The sequence below is a fragment of the Hordeum vulgare genome, chromosome 2H, assembly GCF_904849725.1.
Source record: "Hordeum vulgare subsp. vulgare chromosome 2H, MorexV3_pseudomolecules_assembly, whole genome shotgun sequence".
Classification (NCBI taxonomy): Eukaryota; Viridiplantae; Streptophyta; class Magnoliopsida; order Poales; family Poaceae; genus Hordeum; species Hordeum vulgare.
This window is the reverse complement of record NC_058519.1, coordinates 648,052,471-648,077,434: the sequence shown is the minus strand read 5'-3', so window position 1 is coordinate 648,077,434 and position 24,964 is coordinate 648,052,471. Positions and strand designations below refer to the sequence as shown.

The 24,964-nt window shown below is 42.5% G+C and overlaps 1 protein-coding gene across 2 annotated transcripts; it reads left to right on the top strand.

Annotated features, from left to right (window-relative positions):
* Positions 1-2,284: 2,284 nt before the first annotated feature.
* Positions 2,285-21,547, top strand: LOC123428364 (sacsin). Of its 2 annotated transcripts, XM_045112564.1 has the most exons (14): positions 2,285-2,681; positions 3,121-3,850; positions 4,541-10,530; positions 10,739-12,225; positions 12,408-12,671; positions 13,154-13,371; positions 14,567-14,838; positions 14,992-18,004; positions 18,078-18,210; positions 18,999-19,519; positions 19,611-20,522; positions 20,608-20,781; positions 21,134-21,211; positions 21,256-21,547. In XM_045112564.1, exons 1-14 carry the CDS (start codon positions 2,344-2,346, stop codon positions 21,400-21,402), a joined length of 14,277 nt encoding a protein of 4,758 aa, XP_044968499.1. In that variant the 5' UTR covers positions 2,285-2,343; the 3' UTR covers positions 21,403-21,547. The 2 variants fall into 2 exon arrangements, with proteins under 2 accessions (XP_044968499.1, XP_044968498.1); XM_045112563.1 differs by having other exon boundaries at positions 2,287-2,681; positions 21,134-21,547.
* The last annotated feature ends 3,417 nt before the right edge of the window (positions 21,548-24,964 follow it).

The following is a 24,964-nucleotide window of genomic DNA, read 5'->3' as shown; positions in this document are numbered from 1 at the left end:
GTGAGGAAAGGGAGATTGAACGAAGTGAGGTTAGCTTTTTTTGCTGGATCGATGTCGTAGGGGGGAGGGAGGAGGTCGAACCATCACGACTGCAGTTCCCTCTTTAATAGTAGAGATTTGCATCTTTATGGAGTCTGATAGAGATGGTAGCTCGTCGTGTGTAGGACGAGTTGATCAAACCAACCACGAGCCGCACTCGTGCGCCTCTTGCGCTCCCCCAACACCACGCCGATCACAACATTTATATTGCATCAGTGAGCATCGGGACCCCTAAATCGGTCTTGGGAGCAGCATCACATTAATGTTTAGGCCAATCAAAATGCTCGGAGTGGGAGCACCAGTAAAGGCATGTACAATGGTGCTATTTTAGGAGTGCCATATATGATAGATGATGAGGTGGAGGAGAGAGAACTTAAAAAAAGGCCCCACCTTCTTTTACTTAAGAGAAGACAAGAGGTGATCTCTCAGCACAATATGTCTCATCATGTTTTTATGAATAGCTAATTATAGAAGGTAAGTCTAAGAGATGATTTATTATAGACTCTTTTTTTGATCATTTATAAATTATATATAAAATTTAAGATAAGACTATTTTATCAACCATTGTGCATGCCCTAAAGGTCGCCGGAGACGATGTGACGACAAAATGATCTAAGTGCGCTAATCGTACGTGGAGAGTCAAAATCGCCGTGGAGGCTCATATGTAGCAGAGTCTTGCTGTTTTTTATTATAGCTTAGATGTGATGTTACCATTCCTCCATTGAACAACTAATCAAGGTATTCTCTTCATGCGTTCTTTAATGTCCTTATTTTTTTAACGGTTCCTTAATGTCCTTATATCAACTACAACTGGGCACTCCAAAACGGCCTCAAATGCCCGAACGTACGGCTCGTTCATGAAAATTCGATCTAGATGGGCGCCCCAAACGTCCAGACTGACCGGCATCCCTCATATTCAACTTAAACATGGGACGGATATGGGGACGCCCGAAAGCGTCCAGTACGTCGGACTGATGATGAGATACCACGAGGTATTGCCTGAAAATCCAATGGTCCGACGGGCGTCTCCTTCGACGGGGTTGTGCGAACTCGGCGTGGCGCCGCTCCGGCTTGCCGCCCAAGGCCATATCCGGCTATTTAAGCCGGCCGACGTCCCCCAACCTTAACCCATCCACCTCCTCCCTCTTCGCATCGTCAGCCCGAACTCATCCATATCCTCCCTCTTTGCACCGCCAGCCCGAGCACATCCACTTCCTCTTTCCCGCTCTACCGCTCTTCCCACGCTCTCCGGTTTCATCATGGTCCGACAAAAAGATAACCACGTACGCCATGCTCACACGAGAGCACCGATACTAGATCAAGCAGGAGATCTGGGCGAGGCGCGCAACTCGCATTGCTACCGGGTTGCCTTTGGACTCGCCAGAGCCAAAGGAGAAGGAGGAGGAGGTGGCGGCAGAGGAGGAGGAGGAGGGAGACGAGCAACAGTCGACTTGAAGGTGGCGGATCCATAGGAGGATGAGGCGGAGCAGGAGCTGGCGCGGGCTCCGTGCTTTAACATGGAGGCCGTGGAGGCAGAGTTCGCCATCCCAACGGACAAGATGGCTGAGCAACAAGCCATCTTAGAGTCCATCCAGAATGAGGCCTATGTGGAGGCCAACCGATACTTCATCCGATAGGAGCGAGCGACGGCCGACGCTTTTTTCGCCAAACTCAGGGAGAAGATGGATGTGGAGGCCAACATGGAGGAATCGGAGCTGTAGATGTCGTTCATGTATCCGGAGCCGGGCACAAAGATATTTGACATCTTCAATGAGGATTGGGATAGTTGGTCTATATAGTACCTGGATTTTTTTCTTTCTTTACATGTTTTTGTAGGAATTTAAAATTTCTAGTATGAAGTATTCCGATGCAGATGAGCAAATTTGAGGACGGACCAATCACTGCTTGCACACGTGCCTGGACGGATTTGCCTCATCCGTCTGTACACGTTCTTATCAATAAAATAAAAAGAAACGCTTGTTAATGGGCCACATTACCCGGGCCAGCTGCTCGCTGCGTACCAATTTCGCCGGCACGCGGGTCCCACTCATCAGCCAGCAGCAGAATCCCGTCCCCGCAATCCCGTTTCTCGCTTCCCCTCCTCCAAGAAGAAGAAGAAGAGGAAAGCCGGCGACGAGTCAAGAGTCAAATCCCCGCGGCACCAACCACCTCCCCCCCCCCTCCCGCCGCAGCCAAACGCACACGAGCACGCCCAAATCGGCAACGACCAAATCCCCAAACCCTAGCGCGCCAATGCCCCGCTAGGCCCCTCCCACCCGACCCGACCCGATCGCCGGGCCGGCCATGGATCCGGGCGGGACGATGCTGCTGGAGGACTTCGGGCAGCGGGTGGACCTCACGCGGCGCATCCGCGAGGTGCTGGCCAACTACCCGGAGGGCACCACCGCGCTGCGGGAGCTCATCCAGAACGCCGACGACGCCGGGGCCTCGCGTGTCCGCCTCTGCCTCGACCGCCGCGCCCACGGCGCCTCCTCGCTGCTCGCCCCGGCGCTCGCGCAGTGGCAGGGCCCCGCCCTGCTCGCCCACAACGACGCTGCCTTCACCGACGACGACTTCGCCAGCATCTCCCGCATCGGCGGCAGCAAGAAGGCCTCCCAGGCCTGGAAGACCGGCCGCTTCGGGTATGTTCGCTACCTACGCTCTCTCCCTCTCGCTCTGCTTCGAGCTGCCAATTCCAATCTGAGCTTCCCCACTAGTAGAATTGGACTAGTGCGGCTTTGTGGTGTTTTGTGTTCTGATGCCATGACTGTTGCGATGTGCTCGAGGTGCATGATCACTGATAATTTGTAAGGGAATGTACCAATGTGCTTAGCAAGTTAGAGTGTTCCTCTGTTCCGTGATTAAGTTCAGTCTGAGTCCTGCACTTGTTACTCATTCTGCCATATCTGCATTTCTATCTGAAGCACAGATGGATGATAATGTTTTATTATAGTAGTTCTAGAAACCAGGGCCATGCGTTTAGTAAGTTGTTATCTATGCAGCTTCTGAAGCATGTTATTCGGACTGTTTTATTGATGCTCATGCCACCCCCGTAGTAACCCATGGTTTACGTTTCTGCAGCGTTGGTTTCAACTCGGTGTACCACTTGACCGACTTGCCATCGTTCGTGAGTGGCAAGTATGTTGTCATGTTTGATCCGCAGGGCGCTTACCTTCCAAATGTGTCGGCTGCAAATCCTGGAAAGCGCATAGACTATGTCAGTTCTACGGCACTTACATTGTACGGCGACCAGCTCTCGCCCTATCGTGCATTTGGCTGCGACATGAAAGCGCCATTTCAAGGAACCTTGTTCCGTTTCCCTTTGAGGAATGCTGAGCAAGCATCCTCTAGCCGGTTGTCAAGACAAGTGTACACGGAGGATGATATCTTATCTCTTTTCGCTCAACTCTACGAAGAAGCTGTATACAACTTGCTTTTTCTTAAAAATGTCCTCGCGCTTGAAATGTATGTGTGGGAACCTGATATGAGTGAGCCAAAAATAGTATACTCTTGTGCCTTACGATCACAGGATGGCAAATTGTCATGGCATCGCCAAGCTCTAATCAGGTTCTCTGGCACTTCTGCTGAATCCATTGAGCAGAAGATAGACTCATTCTCCATGGATTTTGTATCGGAGGCATTCCTAGGGAACAAGTTTGAGAAAAAGAGCCATACCTATTTTATTGTACAGGGAATGGCATCTGCATTAAGTAAAATAGGTATTTTTGCAACTGATGCTGCCAAGGAATATGATCTTCACCTACTGCCCTGGGCTTCTGTTGCTGCTTGCATCTCCAAAGTGGAGCCTGAGGTAATGCGTGATTCATTTTCACTTTACTAGCCCAGACTAGCCATGTCCCTGTAGCTATGTTGAAATTGCTTTTTGTTCAGTTTACGAACCATGGACATAATTTTTTCCCTTCGACATGTTTCCTGCTTTTAATCGACTCGTGATTATAGTAGTTGTTATTAATGCATGCCTTGTTAATGGAATGGAACCTGTGAATGTGATTGTGTGAACTTGTTTGTTTTCATCTGATTTTGCACTTAAACTAGCAAGATGTGTACGTGACCACATCTCATAGAATTGCAGGTAATTTCTGGCCTATTAGCTGTGGCTAATGTAGTGACCATTTCTTTCATGGGTATGCTCTTCGGTAGTTTGGTGGCAGCAGCTGGGCCTTACATGTTATCTGCTGTTGCTTTATTGAAACAAAATTCACATCAACAACAATGCCTTTATTATGTAAAAGAGTGGTTCCGTATACTCTGTAGTTGTTTTCTTTTTTGTTCAGTGATGAAGTCTGCATCTATGCACTTCAATGACGAGACATAGTTTCTAGAACGTAAATAATTTGTTTGATTTATGTTGCAAAATGAATGACATGTTCTGGTACTGTAGCTCACTTTTCTAATTCTTGGCGCGTTATTCTAATGTTTTGATTTTCGTTTTCTAGTGTTTCCTGTTTTTACGCTTTATGGTAATTACTGAATTTTACAGGATATTAATCACAGACAAGGTCATGCATTCTGTTTTCTTCCTTTGCCAGTAAGGACCGGACTATCTGTGCATGTGAATGGTTATTTTGAAGTTTCGTCCAATCGACGTGACATTTGGTATGGAGCTGACATGGACAGGGGTGGTAAGCTCCGCTCTGATTGGAACAGGCTACTGCTGGAAGATGCTGTTGCTCCATTGTTCAGAGAACTGTTGCTGGCGCTGCGGACACTTTCAGGCTCCACAATATTGTATTATTCTTTATGGCCAACTGGTTTATATGATGAACCCTGGAGTATTCTTGTGGAACAAATTTACAAAGTTATCTATACCTCTCCAGTCTTGCATTCAGAGATCAAAGGTGGGACATGGGTATCACCGGCTGAGGCTTTGCTTCATGATGAGGGTTTTTCAAGAAGTCATAATCTTAGTGAAGCTCTTGTATTGTTAGGCATGCCTGTTGTTCGTGTACCAAGTGGAATTGTTGATATGTTTTCGAAATTCTATATGAAGTCTATGATAAAACGAGTTGCTCCTGCTGCAGTGAGACATTTTCTCCAAGATTTTGTAAAGCTTGGTACATTAGGAAAATCTCATAAGCTAATATTGCTGGAATATTGCCTTAGTGATCTGGACAGTGCTGATATTGGTAAATGCATGAATGGTCTCCCACTAATTCCACTAGCAAATAAGCAGTACGGGATTTTTTCTGAGATTTCACATGAGAACACATATTATGTCTGCGACAAGACAGAATATGACCTCCTTTCTGCAGTCGGTGACAGATTAATTGACCGAAGCATCCCCCCTGTACTACTAGACAGGTTGTATCAGATAGCCAATAACTCTCAGGTGAATATTTCACCCATTGATGGTCCAATCTTTCTTCAGTTCTTCCCCAGGCTATTTCCTCCTGGATGGAAGTGCAAAAACCAAGTTCCTTGGGATCCATCATCGGGTGTGTCATCTCCTACGGCAGACTGGTTTAAACTTTTTTGGCACTATATTGGGGAACGCTCTTATGATCTTGATTTGTTTACTGACTGGCCTATACTGCCTTGTACTTCTGGACACCTTTACAGAGCATCTACATCATCAAAATTAATTGAAACAGAGTCACTATCTAGTTTGATGAAGGAACTATTGGCCAAGTTAGGTTGCAAGATATTAGACACCAAGTATTTAAGTCTGTATCAACAGCTTTCTCATTACGTATATGATGGCGATGCAACTGGAGTTCTTAATTCAATCTTTGGGATTGCTTCACTGGAGGGAGTCGATGTGCACGCACTGTTTCAACGCATCAAGCCTGGTGAGAAAATTGAACTATACCAGTTTCTTCTAGATCCGAAATGGTACATAGGAGTCTGCCTTTCTGACTTGAACATAAAGCTATGCAAAAAGTTGCCCATCTTCAGAGTATTTGATGGAGGATCTCACAGTTCTTATGGCTTCTCGGATTTGTCTGGTTCAAAAAGGTATTTGCCACCTCTTGGTGTTCCTGAGCACCTACTCAATTCTGATTTTCTGTTCTGTATATCCCCAAGCAATGAAGATATCATAATGAGGTATTATGGTGTTGAACGTATGCCAAAATCAGTCTTCTACCAGCGGTATGTTCTGAACAAGTTAGATGAGTTGCAAGCAGAGGTTCGTGATTCAGTTATACTAGCCATCTTGCAAGATCTCCCCCAGCTGTCCTTGGAAGATTCAAGGTTCAAGGAAGGCTTGAAAGTCCTTAGATTCGTGCCGACTATTAATGGGACCTTGAAAAGTCCTCTGTCTCTTTATGATCCTCGAGTGGAAGAACTCTATGCTCTTCTCCAGGAATCAGACTGCTTTCCCAATGGCTTATTTCAAAATCCAGACGTTCTTGATATGTTACTCTGCTTGGGGCTTAGAACTTCTGTTTCTACTGATACTATAATAGAAAGTGCTCGGCAAATTGATTCATTCGTGCGCAAAGATCAAGAGAAGGCTCATTCAAGGGGTAAATTGCTTCTTTCATATCTTGAAATCCATGCTCACAAATGGCATGTAAATAAGGCATTTGATGCCCGGAAGAAGGTGAATAATATGCTTGCGAAAGTCACTACTGCACTGAGGCCTCGTGATACGTCTTGGGAGTTTGATCTGGAGAAGTTCTGGAGTGATTTGAGAATGATTTGTTGGTGTCCTGTGTTGGTCACTGCACCAAGCCCAGCCCTGCCATGGCCTTCAGTATCATCGATGGTTGCTCCACCTAAGCAAGTAAGGCTGCAGGAAGATATGTGGATTGTTTCTGCTAGCTCACGTATACTTGATGGTGAATGTATTTCCTCAGCTTTGTCTTACAACTTAGGTTGGTCATCTCCCCCTTCTGGAAATGTAATCGCTGCTCAGTTGCTTGAGCTGGGTAAGAACAATGAAATTGTGACTGATCAAGTCCTTCGGCAAGAGTTAGCGTTGGTGATGCCTAAGATTTATTCGTTACTGACTAATTTGATTGGTTCTGATGAAATGGATATTGTCAAAGTGGTTCTAGAGGGCTGCAGATGGATTTGGGTGGGCGACGGATTTGCAAAAGTTGATGAAGTTGTTCTAAGTGGCCACCTTCACCTTGCGCCTTATATTCGTGTCATTCCAATTGATTTAGCAGTTTTCAAGGACTTGTTCTTGGATCTTGGCATAAAGGAGCACCTCGGCCCTGTGGACTATGCTAGTATTCTGACCAGAATGGCCATGAGGAAAGCCACGGCTTCGCTTGAAGCTGAAGAACTAAGGACAGCTGTCTTAGTGGTGCAGCATCTAGCTGAATTCCGGTTTCAGGATCAGCAAACACAGATATATTTACCTGATTCTTCGGCTAGGCTCTGCCTATCCTCGGAACTTGTATTTAATGATGCTCCTTGGCTTCTTGACTCTGGTCATGACATCATTGGTGATGCATCCAGCATTGCTTTCAGCCCAAAGAAGTATGTTCACAATTTTGTGCATGGTAATATTTCCAATGACGTGGCAGAAAGGCTAGGTGTTCGCTCCCTTCGCCGTCTCTTGCTTGCTGAGAGTTCCGATTCGATGAATTTGAGTTTATCAGGGGTTGCTGAGGCTTTTGGACAACACGAAGATTTGACTACAAGGCTCAAGCATATTGTTGAGATGTATGCAGATGGTCCTGGGATTCTCTTTGAGCTGGTACAGAATGCAGAAGATGCTAAAGCTTCTGAGGTTGTGTTTCTTTTGGATAAGACCCAGTATGGTACTTCATCCATCCTTTCACCTGAAATGGCTGAATGGCAGGGGCCTGCTCTCTACTGCTTTAATGACTCAGTTTTTAGTCCACAAGACCTTTATTCCATCTCACGAATTGGTCAAGACAGCAAACTTGAGAAACCTTTTGCAATAGGAAGGTTTGGTCTTGGCTTCAATTGTGTCTATCACTTCACAGACATGCCTGGATTTGTTTCTGGTGAGAATATTGTCATGTTTGATCCACATGCCCGTTATTTACCAGGAATATCTCCTTCTCATCCAGGTTTAAGGATAAAGTTTGTAGGACGGAGGATCTTAGAACAGTTCCCTGATCAGTTCACACCATTCTTACACTTCGGTTGCAACCTGCAACAGCCATTTCCAGGTACACTTTTCCGGTTTCCTCTTAGGAATGAAGCCGCTGCTTCTAGAAGTCAAATAAAGCGCGAACAATATGCAACCCAAGATGTGGAGATGCTTTTCTCTTCATTCTCTGAAGTTGTATCTGAGGCTCTACTTTTTCTCCGCAATGTTAAAAAGATAACTCTGTATGTCAAGGAGCATGACTCCCAGGAGATGCAACTTGTTCACTGTGCTTTGAAGCAGAACAGTTCTGAGGTCTCCAAAGAACCACATGCACTTAATACGATGCTTGCATTTGTACATGGAAATCAATCATCAGGAATGGATAGGAATACTTTTTTCAATAGGTTGAATAAGACAAAAGACAGTGATTTACCCTGGAGTTGTCAAAAAGTTGCTATTCTTGAGCGAAGCCCTACTGCCCACTTGGTGCATTCATGGATCTTAACCGAGTGTATAGGCGGGGGTCATGCTAGAAAGTTGTCAACTGCCTCTGATAGTAAATCTCATTTCTTTGTTCCCTGGGCATCAGTAGCTGCATATCTGCATTCTGCGAGTGTGGACGATACCAAAGAGCTGTCTGGTGAAGCTGAAGTTAACCGCGATGATTCTGCTCCTAAGCATCTAGCTCTCCAATCTTCCCAGAGCAGTAATACGTTTGAGGGCCGGGCCTTTTGTTTTCTTCCTCTACCAATCAATACTAGTATACCAGTGCATGTAAATGCTTATTTTGAACTATCTTCAAATCGAAGGGATATTTGGATTGGAAATGACATGGCCGGGGGAGGAAGAGTGCGATCAGAATGGAATCTTGCACTGCTTGAAGACGTGGCTGCTCCTGCTTATGGCCACCTCCTTGCAGCCATGGCAGAAGAACTTGGTCCTTCCGATCAGTTTCTCTCATTTTGGCCTACTGCTGTAGGTGCGGAGCCATGGTCTTCCATGGTGAGGAAGCTTTATGTATCAATCGCGGAACTTGGACTTCATGTTTTGTATACGAAAGCTCGAGGTGGCCATTGGGTGTCAACAAGGCAAGCTATTTTTCCAGATTTCAGTTTCTCAAAGGCAACCGAGCTGGCAGAAGTTCTCTCGCAAGCTGGTTTGCCTTTGGTATCTGTATCCAAGCCGATAGTAGACAGTTTTGTAAATGTATATCCATCAGTTCATCTCCTGAATCCTCATTTGCTAAGGAATTTGTTGATCCGACGGAAGCGTGGGTTCAGAAGCAGAGAAGAGGCCATACTTGTTCTGGAGTATTGCTTGAGTGATATGGACGATCCTTCCCTTTCTGATAAATTGCACGGATTGGCTCTTCTTCCTTTGGCAAATGGATCATTCACAACATTCAATAACCGAGGGGAGGGTGAAAGAGTATTCTTTGCTTCAGAAATGGAATTTGACTTTCTTAAGGATTCAGTGCCACATCTTGTTATTGATAACTCTCTACCAGATAGCGTTTTGAAGAAGTTGTTTGACATAGCTTCTTCTGCACGGTCAAACATATACTTATTTACGTGCAATTTCCTTCTCGAGCTGTTACCCAGGATTTTGCCGCCTGAATGGCAGCATGCCAAGCAGATATCTTGGTTTCCTGAACAGCAAGGCCAGCCAAGCGTGGAATGGATGATATCACTTTGGAATTTCTTGCGTCATTCATGTGAAGATCTTTCAGTATTTGCAAAATGGCCTATACTACCACTTGTAGATGGCAAGCTTATGCAACTTGGCAGTGCTTCAAATGTAATAAGAGACGATAGTTGGAGTGAAAATATGCACTCATTGCTTCAGAAACTGGGCTGTTTCTTTCTGAGACCTGATCTGCAGATAGAGCATCCACAGTTAGCTAATTTTGTTCAGGAATCCACTGCAGCTGGTGTTCTGAATGCTGTGCATTCAGTTGCTTCTAATGTCCAGGATATTAAGGAACTGTTCGAGAGTACTTCATTGGCAGAAACACATGAGCTCCGCAGTTTTATTTTCCAGTCAAAGTGGTTTTCAGCGAATCAGATAAACATTTCACATATGAATACAATCAGGAACCTCCCTATATTTGAATCTTATAAATCTAGGGAGCTTGTTAGTTTGGCAAACCCTAGAAAATGGCTTAAACCTGACGGTGTACATGAGGAGCTGTTGAATGGAAGCTTTATAAGAACTGAATCTGAAAAGGAAAAGTCGATTTTAGTATCATACTTTGATGTCAGGGAACCTGAAAAGGCTGAATTTTACAAGGATCATGTGCTTCCTCGGATGTCAGAGTTTCTGTCACAGCCAGCTGTTGTTTCAGCAATTGTTCGTGATGTGAAGCTGTTGATAGAAGACAATGATTCTGTGAGAGCTGCATTGTCTGAAACCCCTTTTGTATTAGCAGCTAGTGGAGCATGGCTACATCCTTCCAGGTCTCTCTCCTCCTCTGTGTGTGTGTGTGTGTGTGATGTTTGAGACTGTATTTAGGCTGGTAGACCGCCCTTTTTTTTTAACTTGTATGCTCCAGCAGCTTTTCTTAGCATTTGCACTAGGATAAGTGTACTTAAATATTGATGTTCATCTTTTCTTCTTTTGCTCTCTAGACTTCAGTATAAATAAGTAACACCTATTTTTCTTCAGGCTTTATGATCCTCGTGTGCCAGAGTTTCATAAGTTGCTGCACAAAGAAACCTTCTTTCCTTCGGAAAAGTTCATGGCAACTGAAATAATTGAACTGCTGGCAAGTTTTGGACTGAAAAGAAAAATGGGTTTTAGTGCTTTGCTTGACATGGCAAGGTCAGTTTCACTGGTGCACAATTCGGGACAAGATGATGATGCATGTGGGCATGGGCAAAGGCTACTTACCTGTCTAAATGTTCTTGAATCGAAGATGTCAAACATGGAGGACAAGGACACTCTCCATGAGGATGTCGATCCCGAAGTTTCTAAAACCGATGGAGATTTGGAAGCAGTAAATGAAGTGGATAGTTGTGACCCAGACCCAGCTATTGTGTCTTTGTTCTCAAACTTTGATCTTGACCTACCAGAGCATGAGTTTTGGTCAGAGCTGAAAAATATTGCTTGGTGCCCCGTCCATGTTACACCATTGATCAAAGGTCTTCCATGGCTCATATCAGAATATCATGTAGCACCTCCAATCATTACAAGGCCAAGATCACAAATGTGGCTTGCTTCATCAAAAATGCGGATACTGAATTCTGATTCTTGTTCCATGTATCTGCAAACAAAACTCAGTTGGTTAGACCCACCAAATGTGAATGTTTTATTGTCCCAGTTAGTTGAGCTTTCCAAGTCTTACGATGAACTCAAGATGTTTTCTGAAGACTCATCCATTGATGCTGTCCTACAAAAGGAGATCAAACTAATCTACTCAAAATTGCAAGATATCGTTGACAGCGGCGATGCCAACATTCTAAAAGAGAACCTGGATGGGATTTCATGGGTTTATGTAGGAGACAGGTTTGTGCCTCCACATGCACTTGCATTTGAATCGCCTGTAAAGTATCATCCTTATCTTTATGCAGTTCCGTCTGAACTGTCAGAATTTAAAAAGTTACTCTTCAAATTGGGTGTGAGGCAGACATTTGATGCAACAGATTATCTCAATGTACTTAGTCGCTTACAAGGTGATGCCAAAGGAAAGCAATTGTCTGCAGAGCAACTGAGTTTTGTTCATTGTGTTTTGGAAGCATTTGTGGATTGTTATCCTGACAGTCAAGCAGCTGATGCATTACTGAATTCGTTGGTGATTCCAGATTCATTTGGTGTCCTGACACCTTCGAGAAACCTTGTGTATAATGATGCACCCTGGATGGATACTGATCCCACTTCAAAGCATTTTGTGCATCATAGTATTGGTAATGATCTGGCCAATAGACTAGGGGTACGATCTCTTCGCGGTTCTTCGTTATTGGATGATGAGCTAATGAGGGATTTGCCATGCATGGAATATGCTAAAATAAGCGAGTTGCTAGCTCTGTATGGTGAGAGTGACTTCCTTTTGTTTGATCTCATTGAGCTAGCTGACTCTTGCAATGCAAAGAAAGTGCACCTAATCTATGATAAACGAGATCATCCGAAGCAGTCTTTATTGCAGCAAAGTCTAGGTATGCTAGAGACCATCTCTCTGTACAATTATTTCAATCACTCTCTTCTTTATTCTAATAAACAGTCTGCTATCAGTAGTTATATGCTGCTTGTCTCTTTAATCCTAGGACTGCAAAGTTGATACCTAAATATTTGACCCATTTAATTTGATGATTTTTTTTGTTCCAAAAAACATCTTTAGGTGACCTCCAGGGTTCTTCATTGACAGTGGTCTTTGAAGGAACCATAATAAGCCGAGAGGAAGTTTGCAGCCTCCAACTTCCTCCTCCATGGAAACTGAGGGGAAACATTCTTAACTACGGGTTGGGACTTCTTAGCAGCTATTTTGTATGTGATGCCTTGACTATTCTTTCTGCTGGCTATTTCTACGTTTTTGATCCATTGGGCTTGACTGGTGGTGCAACTTCCACTGCAACCTCGTCTGCCAGATTCTTTTCTTTGATAGGTACAGTTATTACTTCAGTTACATTCGCTGAATTCATTTATAGATGTGCTAGTTGGTTATGAGTCCTTAGAGCATACTCAAATGCGAAAGTAGGCTCTGAGCCAAGGGCTGAAAGAAATAGGTTTCAGCATCTGCACCAATTCCTTTTGGGCAGACAGAGGCCTGTTGAGGGCCAACACTTAATAACATCATTTATCTGCTAAATGTTATTTTGGACTCATGTTGAAGTGTGTACAATTCCATGTTTGCTGGATTTTTAGGGGTATTTAGATTTGTTTATGAGGAATTGGATATTTTATTTATGCTATGGTTCATTAATTGAACTATTGCGTCATGGTTTTGCTAATTATATGCATATTTAAATTTTAGTATTAGTTCATTGTTGTCTATAACTCTATATTAGAATATTTTGGATAAATTCCGTGGTTAGTATCAGCTTATGTTTTTATTGGATGAAGCCCTTAACGCTACTGGCTTTTCAGGAAATGACTTGGTTGAGAGATTTCGTGATCAGTTCCTCCCAATGCGTGTTACACAGGAGACTTCATTGTCTTCTGCAAACTCTACGGTTATTCGAATGCCTTTATCATCAAAATGTTTGAAAGAATTTGAAGCAGGTTGCGACAGAGTAAAGCAGATTTTTGATAGATTTATACAGAATCCATCCAGTACTCTCCTGTCCCTGAGGTCAGTCATTCAGGTAAGGGTTATTTGTGGATGGCTTTCACACTGAAGTAGTAATTCATATTATTTTCTGTACTTCCGTTTAGTCTTTCTGCTGCAAAGTGGTACGAATTGTGCGTTTCTTCACTCATAATTAGTTACTCTGCTACTGAATTTCATATCCTGTGACCACGTTAATGTACTTTAAACTGCAAAGAAAACTTTCATTTGCATCTGAATATCATTTCCGGTGACCACATTGATGTACTTTAAATTGCAGATAAGGTACTACCTCCGTATCAAACTATAAGATGTTTTTGTTGGCTAGTTTAGCGTACAAAAATGTCTTATATTTTGATACAGAGGTATATTTTATTTGCATTTCACTGTTCAGTTTTACAATGTGTATTTTGCTCAAGTACGCGACTAGATTATATTTCAAACTGAACATTTTGTTTCTTTCAAAATTATAAGTAAGCACTTCCTTTATCTTATCTTACCATATTGTTGTTTGGTAGTATTCTTTTTCTGTTCTTTTTAATGTTCTTGATTTATCTGGAACTGCTATTCTATTTTGGTTTGACTGGTTGATCATGTATTGAAGAGAAATCGGGTATCATTGAGTAATTCTTTCTCTTGTTGCATAGTTGTAGCAGGATAATAATATGTTGAAAAATGAAAACAGACCACATTACCTTAGCAATATGATTTCCTTTGGCCTGCCTATATGCTTAGTTTTCTAGATAGATATTCAGTATGCGCAATTGTTGTTAGTTTAGTAGATTTGTTCAGTGTATAATGTGCACATGTTATAGAACTGTATCAGAGGGCGATATTTCTTATGGACTAAAACACCAAATCTGCAGTGCTATGGCAGAAAATGCCAGAGAACTTCTAGTCTTTGTTGATTTTTTGGATGTAGACTAATTGATCAAATAATATTTGATACACAGTTACTTTTTGTATAATTTTTTATGAAGACAGTAATTATTTTATAGCCAATCTGTATTGTCTTTTCATCGGTAGTATTCAAAACTGATTTTTTACTGCACCTACTTGATAGTGATTTCAATATAGAGTGCTGGTAGTACTAAACCATAGTTACAATAGAGTACATGCATCTATTTAGACATAGTAATGATAAAGCCCTAGTGGATGATTTCACAGCATGATTTATAAAATTAAAATAATCATCTGCATTTATTAAGTGATGTCAATGTGTTTCGAATCAGGTATCTTTATCAACATGGGAGGATGGAGCCTCTCAGCCAACCCTGAACTATTCCGTGCTTGTTGATCCATCAGTAGCTACTTTGAGGAACCCATTTTCAGAAAAGAAATGGAGAAAGTTCCAAATATCAAGAATATTTGCAAGTACAACTGCAGCAATAAAAATGCAAGCTATAGATGTGCATGTGATAGAGAGTGGCTGCAGTTACATTGACAAATGGTTTGTCGCCCTCTGCCTTGGGTCAGGGCAAACACGGAATATGGCTCTTGACAGGTTTGCCTCTTTCAGATCATACTGTAGTTGAGAACCTTTTATACATTAAAATCCTACTCGCTTGTTTTTTGCAAGAACCATCCATGAATGTTGTTAAATGTGTCTGCTGATGAATTTGTTTTTGGCATACATACTGATTTATTTCTGTTTCAGACGGTATCTTGCCTACAACTTAACCCCTGTTGCTGGAGTAGCAGCGCACATAGCTCGAAATGGAGTACCAACCAATACATATGCATCCAGTTGTATATTATCACCTTTACCACTATCTGGGTCAATAAGCATGCCAGTCACGACTCTAGGTCATTTCCTTGTAAGGCATGATGGCGGACGCTACATTTTTGGCAGCACACATGATAAATCTTTGCGCGAGATGGACAGAAACAAATTGGTTGAAGCATGGAATGAGGAGCTTATGCTATGTGTGCGTGATTCATATGTTGAGATGGTCTTAGAATTTCAAAAGCTTAGGAAAGACCCTCTATCTTCTGCTATTGAATCACGGTGTGCACACTCTGTGAGTATTATTTTACAGGCTTATGGTGACAGGGTATACTCTTTTTGGCCAAGATCGAAACAATCTACAGCTTCACTCATTGGGCAAGGTTCTACCGTAGATAATTTGAATTCACCAAGAACATCTAAAGCAGATTGGCAGTCCTTGATAGAGCAAGTGATAAGACCATTCTATTTACGGTTGGCTGATCTTCCCGTTTGGCAACTTTACCGGGGAAATCTTGTTAAAGTGGGTGAGGGTATGTTCTTATCCCACTCAGGGAGCGGAGATGATGATAACCTACCATCTGCTACTGTCTGTAGTTTCATGAAAGAGCACTATCCTGTTTTTTCTGTTCCATGGGAGTTGGTTAGTGAAATCCAAGCAGTTGGAGTTACTGTAAGAGAGATCAGGCCCAAGATGGTTAGAAATCTACTAAAAGAGTCTTCATCCATTTTACTTCGATCTATTGAAACATATATAGATGTTCTTGAATATTGCTTCTCCGATATGGACCCATACCGGTTTACAGATCTACATATACCTAATCAGTCACAACTTAACAGTCAACTTGTTCAACCAGTGAATGCTTCCGCATCACAATCTATGCTGTCTTCAAGCAGTTCTTCATCTTACCATACCGGTACACAGAGGCCGGGTACTTCTGGGGGCGATGCACTTGAGATTATGACATACTTCGGGAAGGCCCTATATGACTTCGGTCGGGGGGTTGTCGAGGATATCAGCAAGACCAGTGGCCCAGCATCATCCCATAGGGCCCAAGCTGAGAATAATGTGTTGTCATCTATCATATCTGAACTCAGAGGTGTCCCATTTCCGACGTCAACAAAATGTCTAACAAGGCTGGGATCTACCGAACTTTGGATTGCCAATGAGGAGCAGCAAATATTGATGCGCCCCTTGTTAGATCGCTTTATCCATCATCAGTGTTTGGAAAAGCCTTTCTTGGCACTGCTGCTTTCCACTCAGGTTATTCACGTGCCTCTGAAATTGAGGAGTTTTTCTCCTCACTTATTATCAGGCCATTTGAAGCACATATTTGATGAGCGTTGGGTACGTGCAGTTGAGAGGAAGCCACAATGGATTCCTTGGGACAGTAGTTCTGATTCATCAACCACTGGGCCAACTCCCAAATGGATTAGAAGCTTCTGGAAAATATTTAGCTCCTTGAATGGTGACCTTTCACTTGTGTCTGGTTGGCCCTTGATTCCTGCTTTTCTCAACAGGCCAATTCTATGCTGTGTGAAAGAACGCCATCTAATATTTGTACCTCCAGTGGATGATTCAAACACTCAGATGGTACATGTTAGTGTGGTTGTTGATGATGTAGCTAGAGAGATTGATACATCTGGTCTAAATGGAGATGACACTGGTGAAGCTGAACAGAAGAGTGCACTTGATACTGCATTTGAGTCAATGAACTCAAAGTTTCCGTGGTTATCTGCTCTGCTTAATCAGTTGAACATACCAATTCTCCATTTGTCTTTCCCAGAGTGTGGTGCCATATGCAATTTGTTTCCTTCACGTGATCGAACTCTTGGACAGACAATTGCTTCTAAGTTAGTTTCAATAAAAAATGATTCTCATTTACCTTCATCACTTAATCTATCAAGCGAAGATTGTGATAGACTGTTCACGCTATTTGTCTCAGACTTCAGATTATCTAGCAGCCACCTTTATCAGAGAGAAGAATTGGACGTCTTGAGAGAGCTTCCGATGTATAAAACAGTTACAGGAGCATACACTAGTCTGTCAGGGTCTGATCATTGTATTATTTCTCCCACAGCATTCTTTCACCCCAGTGATTCCCGGTGTTTTTCTAGCTCAGGTAATGCAAATTTGTTTCTTCAGGCTTTGGGGGTTGAACAATTAAATGATCAAGAAATACTAGTGAGGTTTGCTTTGCCTGGCTTTGGGAACAAAACAGTTCAAGAGCAGGAAGACATTTTAGCTTACTTGTATGCTAACTGGAAAGATCTGCAACTTAATTCAGCTGTAGTAAATACCTTGAGGGAGACTAATTTTGTGACAAATGCAAATGAGTTTTGTACAGAGCTGTTCAAACCAAACGAACTACTTGACCCTTCAGATGCTTTGCTGGCTTCAGTATTTTCTGGGGAGAGAAATAAGTTCCCTGGCAAAAGGTTCATGTCAGATGGTTGGCTTGGTATACTCAGAAAAGTGGGTCTTCGGATATCTACAGAGGCTGATATGATAGTACAGTGTGCTACGAAAATAGAAACAATGGGAAATGATGTGATGTCATCTTTAGAGAAACATGATGACTTTGATGCAGACTTGTCAGACAGAAAAAATGAAATTCCTTTTGAGTTATGGTCATTGGCAGAATCTGTTGTAAATGTGATTTTGGCAAATTTTGCTACTTTGTATGATAGCAGTTTTTGCCAAAAGATTGGAAAAATTGTATTTGTACCTGCAGAAAAAGGCTTCCCAAGTATTGGTGGCAAGAAAGGGGGCAGAAGGGTATTTGCATCTTATAGTGAGGCTATCTTATTAAAGGACTGGCCATTGGCATGGAGTTCTGCTCCAATTCTTGCGAAACAATCAATTATTCCACCTGATTTTTCTTGGGGAGCATTTCAGCTTCGGAGTCCTCCTGCCTTCTCTACAGTTCTAAAGCACTTGCAGGTTAATGTTGTAAAATACTTACAGTTCAATATCGAAATGATTTCTTTGCTTACCTTTTTGTGAAATTAAACAGACTGTTGGGAGAGGCAATGGGGAGGACACACTGGCACACTGGCCATCTTCATCAGGGATAATGACAGTAGAGGATGCCTTTCTCAGGATCTTGCAGTACTTGGAGAAAGTATGGGGAACAATATCGTCTTCAGGTAGCACAAATACACAACTAAGCTTTTACCTTACTGTATATGCCATAAATTTTTGCCATTTGTAGTAATATCGTTAGTTCCTCACCTTTGCACTCTCTTCAGTTCCAGTTACTTGTGGTATACTTGGCAATTGTAACCAGTCCCAATTCTATCCGGTCGGGTTTCATATTTGAGTGCAATCATGCAAATTTTCGTGTGGCCTGTAAGGCGGATGAAGCCCTGAAAAGTGAAGACAATATATCCAGATTAAACTGCACCTGAAATGGTCATGCGAGTCTCCTAAATATCTAGATTTAATCTAATAAATTTCCTTTTTCACGTAAAACCTTTTTAAGGCCAGCTCTGTAGATGCTCCGTATTTCTAAAACAGTAAAACCTGTGGCGAACTATTCATAATGGCTTGTTCTCTGCATCAACTCAATGTTTTCATTTATTTCTGCCGGGAATCATTTCTTGCTTGAGTGAGATTTACTTCTTGCTTATTGTAAAGAAATGAATAGTCATTACCATGGTCATGTGTGATTTTGACATTTTGCCAGTGTGCTTATCCATGTTGCTTGATTGTGGTAGTAGGAAGTCATAACTGATAAACCATAGAGCCGATACAGCTACTAACGAACTTACTAAGATATGCCCTTGAAGTTGTATTTATGCATATGTACGCGCTTTTCTTTGCTATGGTATATAGAGAACCACAGAAGGGAAGGTGCAGTGAGTCTTTGTTGCTTTTTGAAAAGAGATCCGCTGTTACTCTAAACTGATTGTTTCTATTGCCTCATTCTTTTCAGGAAAAACAGAATTGATGGAACTGGCATTTATACCAGTTGCAAATGGTACTCGCTTAATAGAAGCAAAATCACTTTTTGCTCGTCTGACTATCAACATGTCACCTTTTGCTTTTGAACTTCCAAGTCTGTATCTTCCATTTGTTGCCATTCTTAGAGAAATTGGGATGCAGGAAAGCCTTACAAACTCTTATGCAAAGGAGCTTCTTTTAGATATCCAAAAAGCATGTGGTTACCAACGCCTGAACCCAAACGAACTCCGTGCAGTGATGGAAATCTTGGACTACATGTGTTCAGGAGTCAACCAGCCTATCCCAGACGGATCAGAAGGGCTTTTTGATTCTGTAATACCAGATGATGGCTGCAGGCTTGTCTCAGCTACATCATGTGTGTATATTGACCCATACGGTTCTCATTTGCTGAGTAATATAAATACATCCAGGATAAGATTTGCTCACCCAGATCTTCCTCAGAACATTTGCAAGGCCTTGGGCATAAAAAGACTCTCCGATGTCATTGTAGAGGTATACTTCTCTAACATGATCCGACATTTCTTTACCAAATAAATGATTTTGCGGTTTCTATTTCAAATTAACTTAAATTTTCCCTTGTCAGGAACTTGATGGGAAAGAAGAGCTTGAGGTTCTAGACAGCATTTGCTCAGTTACTCTGGACAGAATAAAAGAGAAGCTGCTCAGTAAATCTTTGCATGATGCATTAAGGATTGTGATGATTGGTATAACCAATCATTTCCCTTCTTTTGAAGCCCTTGGTATGGTGAAGATAGAAAGCATACTGAAGGATATATCACAGAATCTGCAGTTTGTTAAACATGTCTATACTCGCTTTCTATTGCTTCCCAATCTCCAAGATGTCACGAGAACGGCTCAGCATCCTTCTCTTCCTGAATGGTCAAGCAATGGAAAGCACCGAAGCATTTATTTTGCTGATAAATCCATGGGTCATATTCTAATTGCAGAGCCCCCAAGTTTTTTGACAGTACATGATGTTGTTGCAATTGTCGTCAGTCACATATTAGGGGCACCAGTAATCTTGCCAATCGCTTCGGTATTTGCATGCCCAGATGGTTCAGAGAAAGAAGTGCTTCAAATACTCCATCTTGGCACTGACGTTGGAGTTTCGAAACGCGAAGGAAGGTACGACTGTTCCCTGGGAGCAGAGTTATTGTCACAAGATGCTCGCCAGGTCCAATTCCTTCCTTTGAGACCATTCTACAGCGGAGAGATTGTTGCATGGAAAACAGGAAAAGAAGGGGGAAAGCTCAGGTATGGTAGGGTTCCTGAAGACGTAAGGCCATCAGCCGGTCAAGCTCTTTACAGGTTTCCGGTGGAGACAGCCCCCAGCGAGACTCGCATGCTACTCTCCAGTCAGGTTTACTCGTTTAAGAGTGTTTCAACAGCTGACCTTTCCTCGGCACCTTCCCAACTGGATAGTGGTAGAGTGGCAGAAGTTGGACAACCAGGCCACTCGTCCGTTAGCGCTAGAACTGAAGGCGCAGATGATACGGTTAGTTTTCATATTTTTTTGGGGGTGCGGTCTCTACTCTTTGCATGCTGGATTGTTGCCATAAAATAGTTTTACTATTTTACAGGCTGCTGGGCTTGAATACGGCAAAGTATCTTCCACGGAGCTGGTACAAGCAGTCCATGATATGCTTTCGGCAGCAGGGGTAAGGATGGATGCTGAGAAAGAAACACTGCTACAGACTACCCTTTCCTTGCAAGACCAGCTTAAAGAATCTCAAGTGGCTCTCTTGGTGGAGCAGGTTTGTTCACTTCCGTGTCTCTTATGTTGTCTTGAATCCATTTCCTATTGGTAGCATCTCTCAGTCACTTCTCCACTTAGACCAGGCTCTGTGCTCGTATAGCGGTATCTTATGAGATTTTCACCAGGATCTGTACTTCCGTAGATGTTTCCATACGGTTTTCGAGGGGAAACCACACAATATAATGTCCTAGGGGAAACCACTTCGTAGTTGTTGCACAGCATAGCATACTGTAAGCTACCTGGTTAGCATTGTAGGATCACCACTCTTGTGAATTCTAACTGAAAGCGCTTCTGTAAACATGCCTGCCTATATGATGACACTGAAAGTTGTTTGCGCTATTGTATTGTAGGAGAAAGCCGAGTCAGCGGTGAAAGAAGCCGACATAGCCAAGGCGGCATGGTCATGCCGCGTCTGCCTGAACTCCGAGGTGAACATGACCATCGTACCGTGCGGCCACGTCCTGTGCAACAGGTGCTCGAGCTCGGTGTCGCGATGCCCATTTTGCCGGACCCAAGTGTCCAAAATGATGAAGATATTCAGGCCATGAAGACACCGAGGGAGGGGCACCGGCCCGACATTCTTCAGATCCCGCATTCTTTGCTCAACGAGCGTGTGTAAATATAAACCCCACTAGCAGTCCAGTCCATGTACAGCACAGGCAGAGGCACAGCGCATTCTAGTTTAGTTTTAGACTTGGTGCGACACGACACGATACGATACGATGTAATAGTCTTCAGTATTTGAGTAGAAACTTACCAATTTCTGGAGCTGACCGAAAGGTCGTAGTGGGAATATAGCTGCGAGGTGCCTAAACATTTTCAGGTTTCTTTCAGACTCGTTCGTTAGTTGTCTTGCTGCTGACAGCGTTTGATCCGAACTTCCAACCAACTCATGGAAACTTCGTTTTCTTGCTGACGAAATCACGGAGCTGTCAGCTCAAAATAATAATAATAATAATAATCACGGAGCTGTCACCCCCTAGTTTGGCTACAGAAAAGTCCTACTATACGAGTAGTACCATATTTCTGGAGCCTAGCCACGCTGGTCCAAAATATCAGTGCCCAGCCGCCTTACGTGGGCGCGCGGGTAAAATGGCAAAGCAAAAAAAAAGCTCTAAAGCAGCAGCGAGAAAAAAAAATCTCGCTCACGCCACACGACGTGTAATGATCGAGTCGCGAAGCTTCTCCCACCAGTCGGGACTCGGGAGGCAGAGGTAGAGTAGCAAAGCCATGCCCGCGCTTCTCCTCAACGCCCCAGCCCGTCCCCTCCGGCAGCGGGGTGGAGCAAAAGAACATGTTGCGGTAACTATTAGAGCAACTTCAACCGCACGATTCAACGGACGCGTATTTTGTTCATATTTTATTCATTTAGATCGGTCCGGCGAACATCCGTGCCTGCTTTTTGAAATGGGTTGGCGTTTGCGCCCAACGCCGCAGCGGCGTGAAAAAATAACATCATAACTATTTTACATAATAATCTTAGATTGCTACTGGAAAGATACACCAGAAAATAAATACTAATGGTTCATCTATGTTCTTTTTTGACATGAAAGATTCATCCATGTTGGAAGTGCATCTATAACGTCATTTGATTTTTCTTGGTTAAACATTATGGAAATGGTTGACCACATTTCAAAAAGGAAGAAGACGTCAATTTTCGATTTTTCTGAAGGCTCTAATGTTTTCTGGTTTTATTTTAAGTCATAGGACAACCACAAGAGGGTCGTGTTGAGGAGATTGTGTAAGTTTGAAGATCAAGCAAATATCTTTTACACTTGCCATCTTCCAATGCCTGCACATCATGAGTTAAAACCCATCCATTTCCTGTTGTTAATGTGATCCCCAGGTCCCGAGGCTTATGGTATGGGTCTCCGCGGTCCAAGGAATACTCTCTCGATACCCTGGATCCTCGGGACGTCGGACGCACGGGCCTCGGGGTCCTCTTTGCCCTGGGCCTATCTCTTTGGAAAAGTCGAGTCCGTGTGTCCTTCAGATCCTCAGAATCTCTGACCCCCCCGGGTCCTCAGAGTAAAGAGTTTCCTCTCTGGATAGGCCGGATCACATGGCCCCTGACCCCAGTCTTTGGTCTGGGGCCTTTAGCCCGAACCTCTGAGGTGTGCTGGTGGGAAACAACTAGAACAAATCTAGGGGTATTTATACCCACCCTTCTTATTTCTCCAACAATAATCTTCTTGTTGAGCTTTCTCCACCATTGCCAAACACTAAAAGCTTGATTCCTCTTGATTTCATCACTCAAACTTCAACAAACTTTGAGGATTGATAGAGAATCACCCAATCTATAGTTCCACCAAACCAATTTGTGATGCCCATAGTTGTTCATCACCAAACTTGTTACTCTTGGATACTTGGGACTCCTATATATGCTGAAGGACTCATGCCAGGAGCTTCCTTGTGTGTGATGTGCTCCAAAAAGTTTGTAAAGATATGGTGGTCGCCTTCAGGACTAACCATAAGTCATTTGAGGCTCATCTTTGCGGGACTCAAAGGAATAAAATGGCGAGCCACTTGGTGGCGCTCGGGACTTTGGCCTTTGCATCTCTCCATTGGATATTAGCACTCTCCCAAGAGTGTGAACTTTGGGATACATCCTCGTCTCCAACTTGTATGGTTAATCCATTTACGTACCTTTACTTGTTGCACTTCCTAGCTAGATTACCTAGATTATTAGCTTGCTTGCCATATATGTTGTTCTCACCGTAAATTGCATATCTAGAGAACTTACTTTATCCACACTATCCGTAAATTGGAAGTTAAGCTAAAAGTTTGTTGTCTCCTATTTACCCCTCTAGTCAACCTCTCCGATCCTTTCACATGTTCTTATCTATGGTGCCATTAAGGAGGGCGAGTTACGGAGATCAAAATTCATATTTTTATCATTGCCAAGGTCATCATTTCACCATAGAATCGTCATACACATCCCCTAATTAACGACATCCGTGACAATATTGATTGCAACCACATTGTTACAACAACTCTGACACAAGTGTATCAACCATCTATGATGGGTCTAATTACTATGAATTTCTTGATTCTCAGTATGTTGCACAGAACAAAATATAAATAAACTTGATAAAAATAATGAAACGTAGCTGGTTTGGTTAACATGTTATTATTGGGTCTTATAGATCACCATTTTCGTCAACAATCATTGTCAATTTATTACCTAACCCATGTAACTTGTAAGTCACATTTGACTATGAAAAAACAAGTAAATAATTATGTAAATGGTTAAATTTGTACTCTAGAAGTTTGTATGCATTTAATTTATTTAATCAAACATTACAAAACACTATCAATTTCTCTCCTGGATCATACCCTTTAGAGATCTTACCATGATATTTAGGTATATAAAAACACGAAGACATACATATGAAATTTGCAATTTATGCAATTGTAAAACAATGATGATAAGCCATGATTTTTTTGTATTATATTTTTTTTGTCATAAAAGGAGTAAACTAGTGCAATGTTTTTTCACGAAATAAGATTTAATTTAACATAGTGTCACTGTATTTTAACAATACACATCACAATCGTATAACAAAGAACATTATATTAATATTTGGTGACACTATTGTGTTGTTAATATGCTTACTATGTAATAGAAAATATAAACATTGAGATTGTAATGTGATAAGAATAAGTGTATAACTTTGGTATAAAGAAGGGGAAAACTGACGCCTCAGGTTGTAAGCACGGCGGGATGCGGGTGTCCGCCACAGAGCTAAGCGGGACAGTGACACTATTGCGGGAGTTTGCGGCTGGCCGCCAAACACCGCTTAGCGCGAGACAGTGCGGGTCCCGCATTAGCCCGCATACACCCGCCAGCTATGTATTATTTCTCTGAAGACTACTAGAGTACAACCCTTAGCATTATCAAAGTGCGGCTAAGTTGCCACTAGAGCTCAGACGAAAATTCAGATAACCAACACTATATGTTTATCAATCAGTATTATATGTTTTTTAATCAACACTACACATCATTTATAAAGTATGTTGTGAATATCAGGCATAAAAGAATAAAAGTCTACAGAATTCACATCTGGCAACAAACAACACATCAGTGAGATATTCAAAACACATTCAGATAAAGCCCTTAATGCTGACAACATCACATATATGAGCACTATTGACACATTAATATTCAGAACTCGTATGAG